The sequence below is a fragment of the Toxotes jaculatrix genome, chromosome 9 (genome assembly GCF_017976425.1).
Source record: "Toxotes jaculatrix isolate fToxJac2 chromosome 9, fToxJac2.pri, whole genome shotgun sequence".
Lineage (NCBI taxonomy): Eukaryota > Metazoa > Chordata > Actinopteri > Toxotidae > Toxotes > Toxotes jaculatrix.
The window spans coordinates 5,156,910-5,178,060 of NC_054402.1; the positions used below are offsets into that span (position 1 = coordinate 5,156,910).

Genomic DNA, 21,151 nt, shown 5'->3' on the forward strand with positions numbered 1-21,151 from the left:
AAACGCACCACCGCTGGAGGTCACATCAAAAATTAAAATCGGTATAAACACTAATAGGGGCCGCCTGGTTAGCTCAGTTGATAGAGCACAAGACTCAATCTCTTGTGGTTGTGGGTTTGAGCCCCACTCCGGACGGCACCACCTCCCATTGGCTCACCACCTGTGGGAGGTGTCGCAGGACTTCGGTGCATTGTGGACTGGGAAGGAGTTGCCCCCGCGACCTGGTCCTGGACCCAGATAAGCGGCAGATGATGACATGACATGACATGACAGTAATAGAATTGATCGCCCCCTTACCGTTTTGCCAAGGTTACTTGAATGCATCAAGTACGGATCGTCATAAAAGTCAAAAGTGTGTGGAACTGCATTTTTGATGACATTTCATTTAATATAATATGAACTGTGGAAGAAGAAGTATTTTTCAGATCATTACTGAAGTAAACGTATAAATCTACTCAGTTTCAAGAAGAACGTATGTGCCTCCTATTGGTTGTCATTATTATTTGAATATTTCAGTACTTACATATAGTACTTTAGTAAATATATTTATTCATTCCACCACTGAATATAAACACGCTTCTGTAATGTGTTCTGTGAAATGCCATGTAATAACGCCGTTTAATTTTTGATTTAACTGTAAATCAAATGTTTGAAAAAGTGCTCAATTACACTTCAGGTACACTGTCACTTTAAGAACCTTTGCACAGACCGGAAGTGGTTCTGTGAAGTTTGGAGTATTTCTACCAGGTCCAGTGTGTGCAGAGCAGCAGTATTTCTGCCAACACTTGTTAGTGCCTCATACTTTAGCTTTAACTTTGTGCAGTTTCATATTAACGCGATCTAAACGATGGCCCATTACGAAGAAGTAAATGTTCGTGGCTATGATGAGTTCTGTCAAGCTGTGTCTGAAAGGAAAGGAAAGGATATTTTTGCCTATTTCTCTGGTGATAAAGACGCCGCAGGAAAGAGCTGGTGTCCAGATTGTGTGAAAGGTAAACTTAGATATTTTATTATACAGCCACTAGACGCTTGTACGCTCATTTTGAGTAGATTTGATTGGAAATATTTGGTCATGAAACAAACGGATGTAATAAACTTTCCATTGCTGTGGTATTAAGTTTGGTATACTGTTTTTGCATTTAAGGATATTGATGCTTATTTATTTCACATCTAGTGCACTTTTATTTTGGCATTTTTAAACAGTTTTCCTTCTTCTCTTTCAGCTGAGCCAGTTGTAAGAGGAGAGATGACTCATCTTCCTGAGGGCTCTGTCTTCATCTACTGTCAAGTTGGAGAAAGAGCTTAGTCAGTATTTTGTAATTTCTCTGTTATTCAGTCACCTGCTTTCTAAATATCATCAACAATGGCAACCAGTGGATACAAGAGCCCAGTGTAATATTAAAATTGTTAATTTACAGCAAGACCAAAACCACAAAGCCTTGATTTTATAACAATAGAAAATGGAAGACTGTTTCAATTAATTATTTGTATTTGTGAACAGTGATATAAATTACTGACATAAAGTTTGGTTGTTCCCCATTTTTATGATAGCGAACTCAACATTCTTGGGTTTTTTAGACAAAGACCAGGCTGCAAGATTGAGGATTGAGAACCTGTCTCAGTTGACGCTAAACTTCAGTGGCACAAATTTCTAACAATCTGGTAATGAAATGATATGCAGTTCTTTTCCTGGTTGGTAGTCCAGGCTTGACTACTAATAGCTTTTAGTGATCACTCAAATTTAAATTTTGTGTTGCTCAACTAATGGATTAATCAACTAATAGTTTCAGCGAAAGACCATTCGCGGATCTCATTTTACATGTACGTTAAGCTTCTAATTATCAAACTGCATGTTTAAGCCTGACTTAAACTCTTTTGTTTCACCAGAATAATCATGTTTGATGTGAACAGTCATTTATGTAGGAGCCAAGAGAGACTGTAATTCTTTCAGAGCAAGGAGAGATTTTATTTATAGAGGAACTAAAAGTGGACTTTTTTTTTTTTACTGTACACTACTCAGATACAGCATCATTTAGGAAGGCTGAAAATCTTCCTCAGCCTTTGCAAGCATGTTCTCTCATATGTGGTGTATTATATCAGCTTCTTAATAATGTCTTTTTCGTGTTTCAGTTGGAAGAATCCAAATAACGACTTCAAGAAGACTCTGAAGTTGAGTGGAGTTCCCACCCTACTGAGATATGGCACAGTAAGAATAACTACAATAGGAATTTGCATGCTTTATCAATATGGAATAGGTAAATCTTAAACATTTTACAGAAAGGTCCTCAGAAATTTAGTTAGATTATAGGAGACCAAATTCGAGCTAACATTCTTTTTTTTATGAAAATCAAATCTTAATATTAGAGTTTGAGTGTTTTAAGCAGTTGGTTTCTCTATTATAAATATTGAAAGCCAACCGTGTAATCTCTTTGTTTCAGCCTCAGAAGTTGGTGGAGGAGGAATGCTTCAAAGCAGAACTGGTGAGGATGATGTTCACTGAGGACTAAGGGATCCCGTGCTGCTCACATCACTCATGAAGCATTCAAGATTTCTTCACTGTTAAACAGTAAATGTCATTTGCTACAGTTCAGTTTCAGCACTACTTCGTCATTGAATATTGATAACCATTCACAAAATGCATCTCCCACTGTAATTTGGTGCAAATTACCAACTGCACACTTTAAAATAATGGTCATCCTGTGTAATACACAGCTACTCAATTAACTCTATACTGGAATAACACAGAATGGATGCAATTCATGCTCGTTTTTCTTGTTGTCATTTATGTGCAATCAGTTGATTCTGAATTATAATTTGAAGTTGATATATTTCCACTCAGTTATAAGAATATCTGGGGATTTTTTTTTATTGTGACTGTTTTTATGTGATTTCTCTTACCTTGCAGAAGGTACTTGAATAAAGTGGCACTTGATGTTGAACGTATGTGGAAGAAGAAAACTTGTGTAGTGTGTTGTATGACAACCCTGATGGTCGCAAGCTAAAACCTAAGTACCAATACCACAGTTTCAAAATGTTATATGCAAGTAAAAGTCCTGCATTCAAAGTCCTACTTGGGTAAAAGTACAAAAGTACAATAATGTACAATATTTCCTCCTCACTGTAGAGAAGTACAAGTATAAAGTCGCATAAAATGGAAGGACTCAGTAAATTACAAGTACGTCTAAATTTCCACCACTAGAAGTGGATGAAGCTGTGCCAGAATCTCTGAACGTTGGCTGCAGCCTGGGTATTGAAAACTAGGTGGCAGCATATTCATAAGAATAGAGTGTGATTTGACCCCTAGGTTTATCATTTTGAGATTTGCAGAATTCCAATTAGAGTTGTCTAATGAACCTTATTAAATGAATAAATACTTAACATTTAATGGCATATAATGTAACTTTGAGGTCAAACCTAGAATCCAGCTGCTGTTAATCTGAGGGTTAGACAATGACTGGGGATATAAAACATGTAAAACTCAGATATAAAAAGAACTGAGCCGTATTTGCTTTTCTTCACATATCAGAAATACACAGGACATGGTGATTAAGTATCCCCTTCTCAACTAGAAGAACCAGATGTCATGATGAAAGTGCTCTCGGGAAAAGAGCGCAACCGCTGTTGCAGTCAGGGCGATTTAAACGGAGCGCATTCCTGCACAGCGCTCACACCGGAGGACGAGCGGCGGTGAAACACAGACCGCAACGCCTCTCAGGAGCTGGGAGCTCACCTAAAAACCTCAAATTGGAGGTGGAGGAAGTGCTGGGTGTCGCCCGAACATAGCGGTTACATGTGCAGCAGTCTCGGCTGAGGGCAACGTTGTGTGTTCGAGGACTGTACGCTGCGATGTCGGAGTTTCTGGTGAGTCTGCTCGGGGAGCGGCTCGTGAACAGCGAGAAAGCCGAGGTGGACGTGCAGTCGCTGGGCGCCAAGCTGTCCCTGGTCGGGCTCTTCTTCGGATGCAGCCTGAACGCCCCGTGCAAGCAGTTCAACGGCAGCCTGTGCGAGTTTTACAGCAGGTTCAAAAAGACGTCTGAACATAAGGACAAACTGGAAATCGTCTTCATCTCGTCTGACCAGGACCAGAAACACTGGCAAGACTTTTTGCAGGAGATGCCATGGCCTGCTTTACCTTTCAAAGACAGACACAAAAAGGTAAGACGGGTCGTGGTGATGAAGAGGAGCACACAGCCAAATCAGTGCATGTTCTCAGAAGAGGTTTTCAGTGTTTAGCGGGTAGGAAATCACTGGAAAACCCTCCATAGGCCACGTCTGCTTCCTCTGTCAGTGCACAGGTGTATATGGTTTAATTTAGGCTGCTTTCCCTTCATCTTTAACCTTTGCTTAGTCAGATCCTCTCAAATCTGACAGTAATCAATTGGACTTAAATCATCTTAAAATTCAGTGTCTTTAGAAATCAAGCCAAACTAGTTATTGATACAACTGTGTTTAATATGATACACAAATTCAAATTTAATAGTCAGTGGTTAAAAAAAACAGCCCATTAATTTCACTGGCATTTAACCTTGAAAATAAATATATAACTGTGAAATGTCAGATTTGCTTGCACAGAAAACATATTAGGAATTTAATGAGAAATTGGCTTTTAAAACACATATTTCAGCCTCTTCATAAAAACACTTGCAGCAAGCTGAGGAACCATTTATCCTTTGACTTAGTTTTATCAAGATAATCTAAATGTGGCTGTCCACACACCCGGAGGTTGTTAATAGGAGAGGAAACAGAGAGAAAGACTTCATTTCCCTTTGTCTTTTCAATTTCCACAGGCTAATCATTTTGTTAAGGTAATACTTCTCGAAACATATTTCAGCTGAACATCACAGAGCAGTGTTATTATATTGCATCTAACATATTAGCCACAGTGCTGCATGTGTAACCTGCCCAGGAAAGGCCTTTTATTTTGCCATCATCTCATCTGTAGCTGTCCCTCATTTCCTGATGGTGTCAACAATGCAGTACTTGGAGGATCTCCAGTTCGCTACTTTGATTTATCTCATTTATTAAGTACTTTTATTTTAATTCAGTTTTTTTTGTATATCACAATGTGTGAGCATTTATTTTTCTATGATATCTATTTTTGATTCTATTGATCTATTCTGATTTAAGGTAAAAATCTTGCTCTTCAGTGGAAACACATTTTAAAAATATTTTCATTTTAGGATGTTACTGTATTATTTAATTGCATCATTTATCAGCTTATAAAGCTGACTGCAATCTAACATTTTGATGAATTAGTTTTAAAGGAGATTTAATATTTAAGATAAATATGGCCATTTTCTTTTGTTCATACCTAAAACTGCCATGCAAAAAAAAAAGAAATCACTCACACACATTATGTGGATAAATTATTATTCTTTATCACAAATACAAATAATGTGGTAGAGGTTTCCTTATTAAGTGACATTTACAGGTGTATAAAAGTGAAGCAAAGTCTAGAAGTATGGAATAGCATAGTTTAGAAAGGAGGATGATGTTGCATACATTGCGTGTGTGAGTGTGTATGTACTGCAGAATGCCAGTGGGCCATCCCAGCATCCTGGTGGCAGCACATTTCTTTCTCTTTTTCTAAATGTGATTGCAGATGAGGCATAAACAAGGATACTGTGGTGAACTGTATTTGAGTAGTATCAGTCAGTGAATGCTGATATTGTTTGCAAAGTGAAATGTTGCAACAGATAAAGAACTTGGCTGAATAATGGTAGAGAGGATTCTGACCCCTTGCTTTTTAAGATGAGGCCTGATTATACCTTAAATATATAGAAATACTTTTTAGAAAATAACATAAAGAAAAATAAATATATTTCAGTCTTGTTTATGTCATACAATATGTGTATAAAATAATAGTGGCCTAAATTGTTCAGTAGCTTACATCTTATCTTTAACATTGTCTGTATTTTGTCAAAAAAGATGCATCTTTTCCAGTCTTACCTCATTTAGCCAATTCAACCCTAACTGTTGTTTGCGTAGGTGAGACATGACTTGGACTGAATCATTGTCTTGTAAATTCTTTCAGATTGCCAGTGATGATTTCCGTTACACTTCATAATGAAGTCCAGGCGTGAATAAAGGCTCAGGAATGACAGGAGAGTGGGGGTTGTCTTGTTGTTGTCTGGGGCGGAGCACATCCATCGCCACAGTGCAGCGTTATTGTGTTCTCACTGCATGTGGAAAATATCTGTGGCATCAACGTAAGCGTTGTTCCTGTTGGCTGATTTGGCCTTATGAGAAAAGAGCCACAGAGTCGTGTATGTCTGTTTTGCAGAGGCCGGCTGTTTTGGCTCAGTCTGGGCTTCACTCAACCTTCGGCCTATTCTCTCTCAATATCACAACACAGCCGTGGAAATTCACATTTCAGTCAGCTGCTTTGGTACAGTAACAGCGGTTTATGAATGTGACATCTCCAGAAGCATGAAGAGTTTCAGTACCCCTCATCATCCACTAATTAATTCATGATTTATGCATGTTGGCATTTAAATTTCATTATAACGGTACAGCTATGTACACTGTGATCTGTGCATTCATTTACACTGCAGCCTTTCCCCTGTCCAAATGGTGAGTGATTATCTCTGGACTGGATATAAAGTGTTCTGCCTTCAGGAAAATATTTTTAATTCATAATTTAGTAAGTTGATGCCTTTTTCATCTTCTGTATATTATTGGTGTAATTAGTTGTCTATTGTATGTGGATTTATGCATTTCAGTGAAGCAGGTAGACAACCAAGTACAAAGATGCACAAATTTTCATGTTTTGGTTATAATTAGATTCAAGTGTCATATTTTGCACATCAGGAAGTGTGAAGTTAGCTGGTGATAAAATTGGATCTGAGAAACAGAGGAAGAGAAACTGCTCATGATGTGCCAGGATGACTCAGTGCTGACGTTACAGTTATTTAAGAGGATCTATGTGTGCTATAGACTGACCTAATGGGTGAGTGATGACCCAGTGGAGGGCTCTGTTGATGTTGTGGGTCTGCAAAGACTAAGTGGCCCTCTCACCCCTTCTCTCAGGATTTTTTTTGACTTAGTGCAAGCAGAGCTCATCTCCTGGCAAAGGATGCAATTTTTTCTCAATCGCGTCTTTCAGAGCCTCACCGCCCACCTTAGGATTCTCTGACTGTGCCTCCTCCCCTCCTCCTCCTACTGCTCCCCCTCCCCTGCCCTGTACTGACTTGGCTATCTATCTCTCACTGGAGGCTGTCCTCTTTTCTTTATACTCAGGGGTTATCCAGGCCTTCCCGTTGCAGGAAATGTTTGTTATTTAATCAAGAAGGGATAATATTCTTAATTAAATACAGAGAGAAAGGAAAGTCTGGCGCTGTTAACTTAAAGTTGAGGTCAGTATTTATTTAATCTGTCCTTGGAAAAAAGTGAAAACTGTCATGTAGTTCTTTAGTGGTTTTGTAACTGAAAAGTTAAACTGGCCTTTATATCTTGGTGCCAGTTGTTTTAACACATGTATTTCCTCATGTGCACGTCTGACTTTTAAAGATTGGCAGGTATTTTTTGGCATTACAAATGTTACACAGACATCGGTTATAATCTGTTAAATGGTTTCTGTCATTAGTCTTTTTCTTTTGACAGTTTCCACTCTTAAGGTGGTGTCACTCTTGAAGCCAGACAGGCCAAGAGGCCAGAACGTTTTTTTAACAGCATACAGAATATCCTCTATTGTGTATCTTTGCGACCGTCGAATAGCTCATTCTCAGTGAGTGGACGTCTGCTTGTTGATCAGGGACAGCCAGCTGTCTGGCTGTCCTGGCTTGCTGGCACTGCCTTACATGGAGTTGTGTAGCAGGAGTGTGAGAGCTCCATGTAAATCAATTAAAGCCTTAGTCAACTCGACGTGAAAACCCAACTTGACCAAAGGGAGAGAACAAGCTGAGATGCTGCCAGAGCTGTTCCTGCAGGAGTTGGAGGGGGAGGATCACATCGCAGCAAGAGAAAGGCCTCTTATTCAAGTCCTCCTGGTCGGCGATTCTGTTCTGTAGCTGGCCTCCAGAGGCAGGACACCCGCTCACTCGGATCACAGCCAGGGGCTAAGGGTGTGAGGGGCTTCAGAGAGGGGCTAAGGATACCTTTCATCAATATGTCAGTGATCTGCTGAAAACTGTAGTGCACCCTGCCCATCATGCTCCTCAGCTCTCCTTGCCCTGTGACAGTAGAAGTGGCTTGAAAAGGGCCTGAACTGTTTTTATCTGCAGGTGCTAATTCTCTGTTCTTGATCTGTCAGTGTCGCCTTTGGTTTTTGCGGGCTTGTGTCCTTGGATGTTCTCTGCTTTGTTGTGTTCACTCACACAGTGTGGGTTAATAACATCAACAGGATTTGACATTTTTGAGGCTTCTGTGATGTGGAACATCTGTAATTGAGAGCTTTAAAGTTAATTGTAGGATTCAGAGAGGATGTATTTGTCACCAGTTTCTGCTCAGCCTGTCTCTACTCCAGCTCATGGGAACAAACTTCATGGATGGACCTCAAACGTAGTTCTTTAAGATCACCAAGGAGGTAGTAAGAAAAAACCCTATTGGACTGCTTCTAAATAGGCACAATTCAAAGGAAAGTATACTGTAAGTAAAACCAATAAATCATCAGTACATTACTAAAAATATGGAGGATGTGTGAACTCCAAAGGCACTGACTCCTCCTCAGGAAGGTTAATTAAAGATGATGCATGCAGAATAAAGATAAAATAAAAAAAAAAGACCAAGGCAGAGTGGAATAAATGTAAGAAAGAGTGGCCTAACATGGCTTACTGTACCAAATACAGCTGTGAACCTGAAACAGTGGTACTCTCTTTTAGATTCCTAACTCTGATCAAAGTACAGAGGGTTTAGTAAGTAGCCTAATATGAGCTTGGCCGTGGTACTAAACAGAAAATGAGCTAATCCTTCCTGCAAGGCATTTGACCCTGGCAGATTAAATGACTAGTGAAACCCTAAAACGACAGTTAAACTGAAGTTTCACATTATTTCAATACTCAAGAAGGTTTTGAGGTTTTGTTTTTTTTTACATGCAAACATTTCATTCTGTTCACTTTATCTGTACACGAATACAAATCATTGATACAGCATTTTTCTTTTTCAAGTTTATTATTTTCAAACTAAACTGTAATGCCTTTTTTTTTTTTGCTTATGTGGCCTTTTTACTCCCTCAACGTGGCCCCAGGTCAGAGGCTCTTCCTGCCTTAGATTTAGCAAAAGAAGCTGTATGTTGGAATAATACCTGTAACTAAATTTTGTGGTAGTAGATAGTAATTTTGTCCATATTAAATATTTTGGGCTTCTTTATTATACAAAAAAAAAAAAAAAAAAAAACACACGGTGTGCTCCAGACATTCATTGGGCATTTATTTAATTAGAATTTGCTTCCCTGGATTTTGTGCTTCAGGTATGATTATGTGGGTTTTTTTTTTTTTTTTTTTTTTTTTTTGTAGCTGCTTGGATATTTGCAGTGTTTGGTTGTCCCTGTTGTCAGCTCAACAGCTCATCAACTTAGCGTTAACACTAGTAGTGAGTGTGGATCACTTCAGCGAAAGTATATGATTTGTTTACTGGTAATGAGCTGACAGAGCTCATTAAATTCCACTGTAAATGCACCATGGATTGTGTAATTATTCATATTTACATATTCCAGTTAACACCATTTGGTTTTGTGTTACGCTCACTTTTAAGGTTTGGTAAGCTGACCTTGTAGAAACTGTTACCTTGACTCTGGCTGTGAGTGTGCATGCCTGGCTGCAGTGCTGTAGTTTAATGTGACTCCATTGTCCTGCAGCTGTGAGGCCTTGTTGCTGTGCGCCATGTTTGACAAGAGCTTATGTAAAGAATGTGTGCAGACACCTGCTCCACTGAAGCTGTTCAGGGCCAGAGGGCATGGAAACAGAGTGTGTTTGTGAGGGCTCAGGATACTTGGCAATGCCAACTGTTACATCTCACACCACCGAGCTTGTGTTACTGTCTTCTTTCACTGCCCATTGTGTCCTCTTTACTGGGAGATCTGTAATATTATGAGAGGCGACAATGGAGATCTCATCAGAGGTGAAGTTCAGAGGCTTAAGTTACCCAAGTGAGAGTTTAGGGAACACTCGCACTGTGTGTCTCATAAAACCCATTCCCTCTTGCAACTCAATCTGTTTTTACTTGCGTTATCTACCTGTTAAACGACAACACACAATAGCTGTAAGGCTGCGACCTCTGTCTGCGGTCCACAAACCGCTGAAACGATACTCTGGGATTGACTTTTGCCTCTTTGTCCCCATGTTCTCCAGCTGGACCGCTCCTGGACCCTCTGTGGTTTTTAGTCAGGATTTTCCAAAGCAGAGTGACGTTAAAGATAATAGACATGGCTAATGTGTTCACCACAGTGTCTGCAGTAGCCCTCAATGAGAACAACAGATGATTCATCCGCTTGCGTACATTATCCCAAACCAGCCCAATTGTCACATACTTACCAGTCAAATCATCCAAACCAGTGCCGCATAAAGTTCAGCATGCAATCGCTTGATATTAATTTGATGACAGGAAAGCAGCTTAGACCAAGCTTCTTTCCTTGGAAATAAGCAGATGGTTGTTATTTCAATTCATAAATCCACCATTATCTGCTGTTTTTTTCCCCTCATTTCATGCTGTTGCTGCTGTATCCGGGTTTGTTCCTCCTTTTCTCCTCAAGGACGGGTTGTGCCTGGACCCTCCCCCAGTCAATCCTCCGGTCTCTAATTGCCCCACACCGCAGCTCAGCAGCCCTCTCCAACATAATAACAGCATAGCTGCCCCAGGGGCATCCTGCCATCCAGAGCTGTCTTTCGTCCTCCTTTTGTTATCTCTCCTAGATTGAATGTTGGCTTTTTTGTGATTGCTCAGTTTCCCCCCCTCGTCATCACCACTGATCGTATTTCTTTAGCTAAATGAAAAAGACACAATGATGGATACGTGCTTTGGACTGTCTGCATTCACAGCAAATTTTCATTTTTATCACTGACACTCGATGAAAGCTTCAGGATATCTGCTCCATCAGTGAGTGGCATTGTTGATTTGATGTAAATTTATTCATAGTATGAAAATGTCTGGCGTGACAAGTTTCCCCTTGGACGATAACCCTTTCCCTTCAATGTGACCACCACCCTGCTCCCAGGATGGAAGCACTGTTGTGTATATGCAAGCTGCAAACCCCCCTCACTGTGGTGTTTTCATCCAAGTGTAAGTGCTCCTGCAGCTCCTGCTCCTGTCTGAAAAGAAGCTTGACGTACAAAGAGACCCACTGTCTCAGCGTGTAGCATGGCACACTGGCACCAGCCCCGCTGTCTTGCCAAAAGTCTAGCTGTTGCATGTGGCGAAGGGATTTTTATCTAGCATCTAACATGTATTCACTCTGACAAAGTGTGGAAAAAGGTATCTTGATTTCTCAGAGTGCCAAGCTGTTTTGTAAGTGGAAAAATTGTGGAGTGATCTCTAATTTAAAAATAACAAAAAATTGGATATGAAATAAGGATGCGATTAATAAACATCCTTGTATTTATTGCACTATTTTATGTAGCATTGGTGGTTTGTTACAATATTTTAACTATTTTAACATTTTCCTGTTGTTACTTAACATCCACTGTAACGTCAATTGAAATTAAGACATGCGGAACATGACGGATGGTATAGACGAAGGGGTATCTGATAGGGATGTCAGTGTAACAGACTGAGAAACCACTGATGTACAATACACTGATGCTGTGCTGTGATATAGGTAGTCGTCTGCATGTCTGCATGTAAAGACAGTGAAAAGAGGAACGGGAGTCACTTTTTCAGCCTGTGCAGACGGAAAAAATGCTCTGCTCCACTGAGCTTTGTGGGCCTCCATGCTGCATGACAGAGGACAGAGCAGCGTCCAACCCGCTTCTTGTAGGAATTTAAGAAGACTGATGTAGTATACGACTCTAGGTCAGGGCAGTGTATCTTATTTATTGTCTGTCACTATAATCACAATGTGGGATTTTAATATTGTGGATTGATTTGTGAGATGACTTTATGGGATATCTTTTTTTTTTCCATAGCTAAACATTTATCATGATATACTACGTAGGGATGAAGATCGTTTTCTTAAAAAAAGAAAGAAGCAGGAAAGGGGTGGAAAAAGAGAGTTGTAAATGGTGTGAATGGACAGGGACAAAGAGTTGGAAAGCTGAGATGATGTAATAAATAGTGGTCAAAATTATCTGTATCACTGAGAAACCTTTTTTCTTAAAGGAATAGTTCATCATTTTGGAAAATTTGTTTGTTGTGTTCTTGCTGAGAGCTAGATGAAAATATCAGTACTATCCCATCTGTATGGTAAATATCTAAAACCAGCAGCAACTTCTAAAACTCACTAATTGCCTTGCCATATCTTGTTTGTGTAATCTGCACAAAAAACATTGTGTAAGAGTGATGGTTTTGGTTTTGCAGGTGGTTATGTGACATTTTAACCATACAGCTATGGGAGCGGTATCAATCTCCTCATTTAACTCCTGACAAGAAAGCAAATAAACAGATTTCCCAAAGTGTGAACATGTTGAGCTGATCCTTTGATGAAATATTGACAGTGCTGGACAATAATTCCAATATGCCACATCTCAACAGTGACATCCCGTGACAACCTGTCAGCATGTGCATCCACTCACACAGCCGCCAACCCCAGTCAGTCAGCAACAGGCAGATTGAAGATGTTCAGTGAGCACCACAGGGAAGTGAACAATATTAAAATCCAGAAATAGCACTTTGTCACTGTCTTTTTGACAGTTAAAAGTAGCTAGCATTCCAACTCCCTGACTCCACTGGGAGATCAGTGGAAGAGTCACCCAATCTTCTTAGTAATTTTAACTTGCTCATTCACACATATGTATTTTATTACCATTTCAAGGAGTTTATGTACATGAAAAAAAAAAGGGTAATGTTTTGACATTGCTGACCTCACATAATTCAGATTAGTTGTCTCTAACTGATGGTTGATCCTTACTTTGCTCCTGGACAGATGCTACATTTACAGTGAGCTGTTAATCTCAGGATAATGAGGCAGCTGAGGATATATCATATGTCTAATAAGGTCAGATGACACTGCAGACAGCTTGCCAGAAGAATCTTTTCCATAATATTGAATCAGCTCTTTCAGTCAGGTTTCATGGCGTAGCATGGTAGCAAGTTAAGAGTTTTAACAGCTGCAGAAAGAACGAAGAAGTAAAAGTAAGCATCTTCAAACGTACTTTTTGTCGGAGCTCAGCAACTCAACAAGACTCAAGAATTGTGTAGCTAATTTGAATGCGGTCTTTGCAAAGTTGGCACGTTGCGTTAAGAAGAAGTGGAGAAAAATTGAGTGGAGGCTGGCTGAAGCAGATCTCTTGGCCTGTAGTTTGCTCATTATTTTTTTTAATAACCAGCGAGTCACTTGGAATCATTTCCAGGTGCATCCAGCTCCACCTCCTCCAGGAGATTGCACACAAACATGCATACTTGAAATTGGGTCGTTTAACATGTTTCTATTTCCATTATCAATCTGAATATTCAAAATCATCTGCAGGAAGGTTCACTGAGTTTACTGCGGGTGTGTTATTTGACACCACTGCAAGAACACGCTCCCCACATAATTGCACATTATATCTACTTGGACAAATGGATATGTTGATATTCCTTGTTGGTATCTGCCATGGCGTGTGTGTGCACGTCCAAGTCACATGATCTTTTGAATACATTTGTGTGCCATTACTCAAGGTCATTGGTGGGCAAGCTAATCTGGGAAACAAATAATGGTGCTGCAGCGCGCCCATAAATTGATTCATGCTGTTATGTTATCAGTTACATTACATTAATAATATGAAGCTGATCTTATTCTTCAGCTGGCTGCAGATATTTACTGGCACTGAAAGCCTGTGGCAGAGTACAATAAAGTCTTTAATGGGTTACACAGGTGTAAAATATTTTGCCTGTTTATGTCAGTTACAGTGTGTAATAATTAAAGATTTCAGTGTTGGTGATTTTAAAGCTACTATATGTATAATTAACCTTGGAGTCTAAATAGTGTGGTCTTTCAGTTGTTGTTTTTTTTTTTATACTACTCCTGGAGGCTCTATATTTGTAAATTTCCTAATTCTACATATAATGTCTTTCTGGCATCTCTGAAGTGATGCAGACATAGTCCAATAATAGTGCAATATCCACACTCCTTTTTTGCTCTGTTTTGTTCTCCACCAACTCTTGAAGGAAATTTCTGGATCTTTTGCTGGTCTTTCTGGAAGATAGATAATTGCCATTACTTATCTGTTTTCAAAACACAAATCACCAAAAAATGTGTAACAAAACCAGCTCTAGACAAAGTCTTATCTTTTTATAGAAGATGTACAGACTGAAGACTTGTTTGTTTACTTCAGCTTTGAGTAAAGTAAACATGCACAGAACTCGACCTTGCTGCTGAGAAACACATGGGTTCTGTATAATGGACAACAGCAACAGGCCAGATGATTCAGTGATGGTATCCCATATGGAGGCGTTGGCAGTGCTGCTGGCTGTAACAGTGGGGGATATTAAAGGGAAGATTCATGAAGGCAGGGTAACACTAACCATGACAGAAAACAAGGGTGCCACGGGAGATGCTGATTATCTGAGGAAGAGGGATTCTCACTGAGCGTCCCCTGAGTGAAGAAGTAGCCTTGGATTCGCGCTGGGTACTGGAGAATTTTCCGTCGTCTGAGGCTCGTTTGTCTGTTCATTTCTTCAGCTGTCGCATCCCATTTTGAAATCAGCTATGTTACATCTTTGTTCAATAAAAAAAAAAAAACACCACGTGCATTCCTCTCATATTCCAGCTCATGTAGTTGCACTAAGGAATGTATTCGTCAGAAAAGACTCACACCAATCATCAGACACTTTTAGTGGTTGAGAGAGTGGACCCCCTGCTGAGGCTGCTCTGTGGCTTAGCTCTGCCTCTGTGTTGGGGGCTAATCGCTGTTTTGATTAGTCTTTTTTTACCCAATCTGTTTGCACGGAGCACCGATCCCACGGCCATGTTGAATGAAAGGGTTTATCAGCTTAAGCCTGTTGTAAGGAGCACGAGAGGTCTCATCTTTTCACTGAGGAATGAGAGCAGCCCTCGGACACAAGTGTCCAGGCAATTAGAGGCGCCGGGGCCTCAAAGAGAGATTATTGGCACACAGAGTTGTGGCCGGCTTCTTTCTTGTCCTGCACATTGTTCACTCGGTGTTTGACACATGACGATTGGTGCAGTTTTCTCAAAGGGCAGTGGAGGAGGATATAACTGGACTCAGTCACGAGGATTTTATCTGGGGAATATTCAGTGGCTGCAACATCAAATTATGGACTTCAATACTGTTACTTGCTAAATTGTTTTCCCGCAGAGTGATAGAAACAGTCAGTCTTACATCCTAATATAGTAGTAGCCACATTATTAGAGGTGGTATAACATGTTTTTGTCTGGTCTTTTTTAGACTCTCAGCACATAATGTTATACAGACTTGTAGTTGTAATGTGAACATATTCTTATGTGAATATTTAGAAGTTAAATTGGTAGCAGCTTCCATCGTTCCTGGTTTTGATTTGGCTTATTATAAGGAAACATAACATAATAAGGTCGCATTGCAAAGCACTTTTCACGCTAGTTAGCGGTCTGGAAGAGTGTGACCAGTTCCAGTCTTATGGGTGAGCCTCAGGGTGCCAGCCCGCCCCCAGCGTGATTGCTGTGCCCACCCAAATGAAAGTAACAGGGCTTAACTGTCACGCATCTATATCGAATAAGGCTCCCTCAGGAACATTTTTGGATTCACATATTTGCCCCCCCACTTACCGGGCTGCCTCTGTGGCAGAGAGTTACGGAGGGACCTTGAAGCTATGATAATATCTGGTGTGTTTTCTAGTGGGGGCTTAATCGTATTGCTAGTAAGCCTAATAGCTGTATTAGTAACAGTTGTGTGAATATGGACAGACAAATGATTTTATATACGCAGCTGCCACAAACAGAAGTATATCAATGTAGTGCATCTTTGTTGATGCACTATATTAATAAACTATACACACGTCCAGTTTTCTCACTTCTAGATCAAGGTTTACCACAAACCTAAAACGTTGTGAATCTTTCATAACGATTATGATTCCACAGAATGAGAAATCCCAACACAATAGTTAAATTATCTTATATATTTTAATCACTTCAAATCCAGTTAGTTACTTTATCTGACATCAGGATTGTGACTTTCATTACTTCCACTTTTATGGCTACCTTTTTTAAAATCACATGTCAAGAGACAGAGGAGCTGTGACATTAGCACACAATATCTGCATTGTTCACTTGTAGGTTAAAGCTTAAGAAACCTTCCCCTGAAGATGGCCATAAAAACACAATGCTACGTCAGTGCTCAAGCGTTCACAGACATTTCAGTGTTTGGCGCCATGTGTAGTATGTCCTCTGGCAGCGATATTCAAGTTCAAAAAAAATTATAACTGCACATTTTACCTTCTTCCTGCGTTCCTAAAATGGATTAACATAGTCTGTGCATCTAATAAGTTTTACCCAAAGATAAAGTCACCATTTTCAATGTTACTTTTTTCCAAGATGTGCACGGGACGTCAGGCTTGTGTTTCTTTTTATGGTTCCTTTCTCTGAAGGAAATGAACTTGCAAAAAACATGGTTAAAGTGAGAACATTCCTCCTGATATGACTTGTAGCCTATGAGGTGTTAAATTGAGTCAGGAGACTGTGCGAGTGTAGGGAGTGTGTAAATGCAGACAAAATACTTAAACCCCCCCCTCAGCTCCACAGCTCACCAGTATGTCACTCGCCACCTGCTCATTTAACAGCGCTGGTGGTTTTGGAAGCAGCAGGTGTGCCCTTTAAGTTCATAGGTAGCAAGTTCTACTCTGACAACCCCCAATCTGTGTTGTGGCCAGTGAGCCTGCTTTTTCTAAAGGTGGAATATAGACTGAACTGAGATCATTAAGTATCTTTAGTGTAGCTGCATCAATAGCCAACTGTTCGAATGCACACAATCATCCATAGAAACTTACAAAGCTGATGAACTGAGGCAGAAAAGAGCCCAGATGAAGGTTTCATGTCAGGAATGTCAATGTTTTTGCCAAGTCCTACGTACACCTATTCCCCTTCTCTCTTTTCATCCATCATATAATTATGGTGCACAACAAGAGCCAGAGGTATGTGCTATGTTTTTAAAAGACTAACAGAGGGGGAATAAAACTAAAGAATTACTGTTAGAAATGAAAATATGACTGCAGGTTTTTCTGGTATGAATGAAACTAAGCTCAAAGAGAAAGGTGAGACCCAAAAAAGAGGCACAGTTTTGATCTCTGCTTCTTTCTCTGAGTGCAAAGAGTAGCTCATTGTAGCTGCAAACCCTACATGTGGAATCATTTCTCTCCTGTCTGCAGAGTTCGTTGTGTGGCCGAACCCCTTGAGAAACAAAGGCATCTTCGTCACTCCATCGCTTCCATTCGCCGCTTTGTTGCTCCAGGTGTTCGCTGTCTGAGCAGTCGAGATGAAGTGCAGATAGAAACTTTGTCCAAAGATACGAAAAAGGAAAAAGTCTACAGAAACGTATTCGCCAGAACTTTCTGCAAGGCTGTCAAAATTTTCACAGGTGCTTTATGAAACACTGATTTTCCTCAGTTGGACTTCCTTAAGCTTTAGCGGATGAGGGAGTGTGAGGAATCCACTTAACTTTGTTGTGGTGAGAGGAAAAAATGTGGGTAGAAACCTGCCAGCGGGGTGGAGATATGTTCATAATGTATACTGTAATTACCCTCTCTGATTACTGGCATCAGGGCATAATCACAAAATATCAAGGCAGCATTTGACATCACATGTGCTAACAGGCTATTTTTGGAGGTTTTAGATTTTTTTTTTTTTTTTAAGTTACAGCCTTTCCCACAAGGCAGAACTGAAGGATTTGACAGTTTGATGTACCAAGCAACGTATAAAGCTTGCAGAATAAAGGTTGGGCTGTTTTTTTTTTTTTTAAGAAGAAGAATGTATCTGGCTGTACAGTTTCTTTTTTGTAGGCCTTCTTTAACATTCTCAAAAAGTGAAAGCAGAGCCAAGTTAAATATCTGGCGTGGCCTCAAAGCTCTGAATATTTCCTCGGAAAGCAGAGTGGTTTATGTAAGTTCATGGATAGAGATAACAGATTGCATGTCGTTTGCGGTCTGTTAGTTGCAAGTTTTGAGAAATGGGTGTACCACACATTATCCAGGGATATTAGGTAATAATACATCTGGATTTCTCAAGTGTGACCGTTCTGATCAGAGTCTCCTGGCATCATTGCAGTGCTGTGAATCTTAAGTTATGTGTCTTTATGATGTTTTCATGAAATGAAACGAGAGCTGCGCTGCTGAAGGTATACGCTAAATATTTTAAGTCCTTTGTCTGAAATAGAAAAACACAAGTATCTCTGTAAAACTCACTAGTTCTTGCATGTGTGTCCTACTGTTTGGTCTTATTTTACTGTGCCTCAGTTGAATAGCTTTCAGCTCTATTATTTCTTGTTTACAGCCTCCTGTCGAGGGTGGTCTTTTTTCACTCTTCCTTTATCCATTCAGCTTCCCTTCCGTTGTGAGACCCTTGAGTTATTTTGGCCTTGAAAGCCAAACCTGCTGTCTAGAATCATCTTTTAATTAGGCTGCCTCCTCTTCCTTGATGGTTTTGTTTTTTGTTTTTTTTTGCTTTCACCAACAGGACATCAGAATAGGCCAGAAGAGTCGCAGGCAACCCTGCAACCTTTTCTCTTTTCCTAGCTGAAAGACAGCGATGAAAAGAAGGAAGGAAATGGTGCATTTTCAATGATCTGCGCCATCTTTGATCTTCAAATTGCAGCCATTACGTGTCGTAATATTCCATGTAAAATTCCTCAGATTACCATGCTTTTGATGTTCATTCAGTCCCGACTTTGATATCCCCGTGCTGTGATTATGAACGTAACTTCTGATTTTGTACAACATTTATGCCATACAGTAACACTTACTACTGCTTCTCATTATGCAAACACACAGATAACGCTTCTTTATCTGAATGATGGAAATGCATTCCAGCCTGTTTATATAGATGCCAGAGGAAAATATGCTGGTGGTTTTGGGGTTTAGTGGTGCAGGCGACAGTTAGTACGGTTTGTGTACTTGGCACAAAGTTAACAGATTGAGAGACAAGAAACAAGAGCGAGGTTTCAGCCACGATCCTGAGCCTGCTTTTGTGTTTGCCAGTGGTGAAGTGTGAGCAGCTGTAGGAGGATGCCAGCATGAGGACTGAAATAATTACTGCAGTGTGCTAGCTTACTCAACACCATACAACTGCAGCTGTTTCCTTTGCTGTTGAAAGAATTTCAAAGGACGTAATGTAGCTTCCACAATTTTTTTTTTTTTTTTTTTGTAGCAAGTGGAGCCATAACTACCTAGCAGGGAATTGCTGGACTGTGGTGACATTTTGAAAAGTAAATACAATTAAAGTTTAATGGTCAGGGGCTGTGACACGGAGTGGGAACACTCACTTAGGTGTGGACAGGAGCACTCAGAAGATTTATTATCAACCTGAGGGGCTTGGACATACACTTGTACGCTCGCACCATTTCGCCATGTTGTTTTTTTATAGTCTCCACCCCCGCAGCAGTGTCCTCTTCCCACCAACACAAAAGAGAGCAGGACAAGCAAACTGGGTCAGGTTTCCTTCTATTTATGCCATGTGTGTGTTTTCCTCCAGCTAATGATACTCTCTTCAGGGGTTTTTCAACATTTGGATGTTTTGTTTCTTTTTCTATGAGGTACAGTGGTGGATACAGCTCCCGAAGCAGCTTTTAAATGAAAGCCCCTGAAAACCCAGCTTTAGATTTAAGCAGTATATAACAGTATTTCTCCATGACATAAATATTCATGGGTTAATAAGCCACTTTTGAGCTAAACACATCCTCAGTCCTCTCGTAATATTTATGAAAAAGTTGCTGCATCATCGTAACTGTGCAGGTATAGTTTGATTGGATTTGATTTGATTTGACAGTGGCCTGGCAACATGAGCAACAACCCCACAACTGTCATCATTTTTTCATTCGAATGTCGCCAAAGCCGATTAGCGCACGGTCGTATGTTGCATCCTCTTTTTCCAACTGTCCCCGCCCACATAAAACCAGTGAGAAGGCCTCAAAAAACCGTGAAATAACCAAAACATTTCTGACTTTGGCAGATATTGTGTGTCCATGTGAGACCCCCATTTCTCAGAAACTGATTGAGAAAATGTTTCAGGGCCTTTAATGTGTAATAAGAATTTGTAGTCCTTTAATGGCAGCACATATTCATGGCCTCAACTCAAAGGTCTTTTTGATAATTGCATTTACAGACATGGTGGGTTTTGCCTCTTAGCAACATCCTCCTGCCCAGCTATTTCCCAGATGAGCAGCGCTCTGTCATCTCAGCCTGCCAAATGCAGCCCCTCAAAAATGGACCTGCTCCAAGAGGCAACCGCTTTGGTCAAAATGCTAAATAGGCAGTTGACTTAAATACCGCATTGCTCCCATGATATGTATAGTTTTTACGCTCAACACATTTTGTGGATTGCCTATCATCATAAATTCCTCTGTGTACACAGAAGTGTGCATTATGGTGCAGACCCGTATCTCACAGAGTTTCCTCTTATTCATCAGGAAGCGCAGAGTTTCAGGTTCATTTCCAGAGTGTGTGCCACTCTTCCTGCACACTTTCTCAGGCTCTAACAATAGCCCCCTCGTCGCTGGCCCCTCATAATCCTCTTTACTGCCACCCCCCCCCCCCCTCCCAACCCCAACCTTTCCTCTCTCCAACTTCTCTTTGACAAGCTCCCTCCATAGGGCAGGCACCCCACTGTGTTGTCAACATCAACCAATCATGCTAAGACCTGCTGCAAATGTGAGTGTTTAGAAATACTACAAAGCTGCTTATATGGAAGTTAAATGCTTTGACTTTGAAATCTTGAATAGTTTCAGATATTTAACTAAAACTTGTAAGTGAGCATGAGAAGATGCTGAATTACAGATGTAAGCTGGATTTTCCCAGCTGCATGTCGGAGTTCTGGTGCCATTTTTGTTCACATTATTATTATTTTTATATATTTGTGCACCTTGATGACAGGTGGCACATT

At 40.3% G+C, this 21,151-nt stretch overlaps 2 protein-coding genes across 3 annotated transcripts in view; both read left to right on the forward strand.

Annotated features, from left to right (window-relative positions):
- The first annotated feature begins 728 nt into the window (after nucleotides 1–728).
- Nucleotides 729–2,943, forward strand: txndc17 (thioredoxin domain containing 17). The gene is made up of 4 exons (XM_041046468.1): nucleotides 729–992; nucleotides 1,224–1,305; nucleotides 2,131–2,206; nucleotides 2,439–2,943. The coding sequence occupies exons 1-4, from the start codon at nucleotides 848–850 to the stop codon at nucleotides 2,505–2,507; spliced, it is 372 nt and encodes a 123-aa protein (XP_040902402.1). The 5' UTR covers nucleotides 729–847; the 3' UTR covers nucleotides 2,508–2,943.
- A 734-nt stretch (nucleotides 2,944–3,677) lies between these two features.
- The window catches only part of nxn (nucleoredoxin), a 54,203-nt gene continuing 36,729 nt past the window's right edge, over nucleotides 3,678–21,151 (forward strand). The window contains exon 1 of one of the 2 annotated variants that reach the window (XM_041047376.1): nucleotides 3,678–4,155. In XM_041047376.1, coding sequence (XP_040903310.1) covers nucleotides 3,847–4,155 — 309 coding nt within the window. In that variant the 5' untranslated portion in view covers nucleotides 3,678–3,846. Of the gene's footprint in view, nucleotides 4,156–7,336; nucleotides 7,356–21,151 lie in introns of those variants that run through there. The other variant, XM_041047377.1, reaches the window with a different exon arrangement.

Excerpts from the sequence above, each read along its gene's own strand:
- txndc17 (XM_041046468.1), top strand. The coding sequence starts at position 848 with ATGGCCCATTACGAAGAAGTAAATGTTCGTGGCTATGATGAGTTCTGT. Across the intron at positions 993-1,223 it reads GTGTCCAGATTGTGTGAAAG|CTGAGCCAGTTGTAAGAGGA; the intron begins GTAAACTTAGAT and ends CTTCTCTTTCAG. Across the intron at positions 2,207-2,438 it reads CCCTACTGAGATATGGCACA|CCTCAGAAGTTGGTGGAGGA; the intron begins GTAAGAATAACT and ends TCTTTGTTTCAG.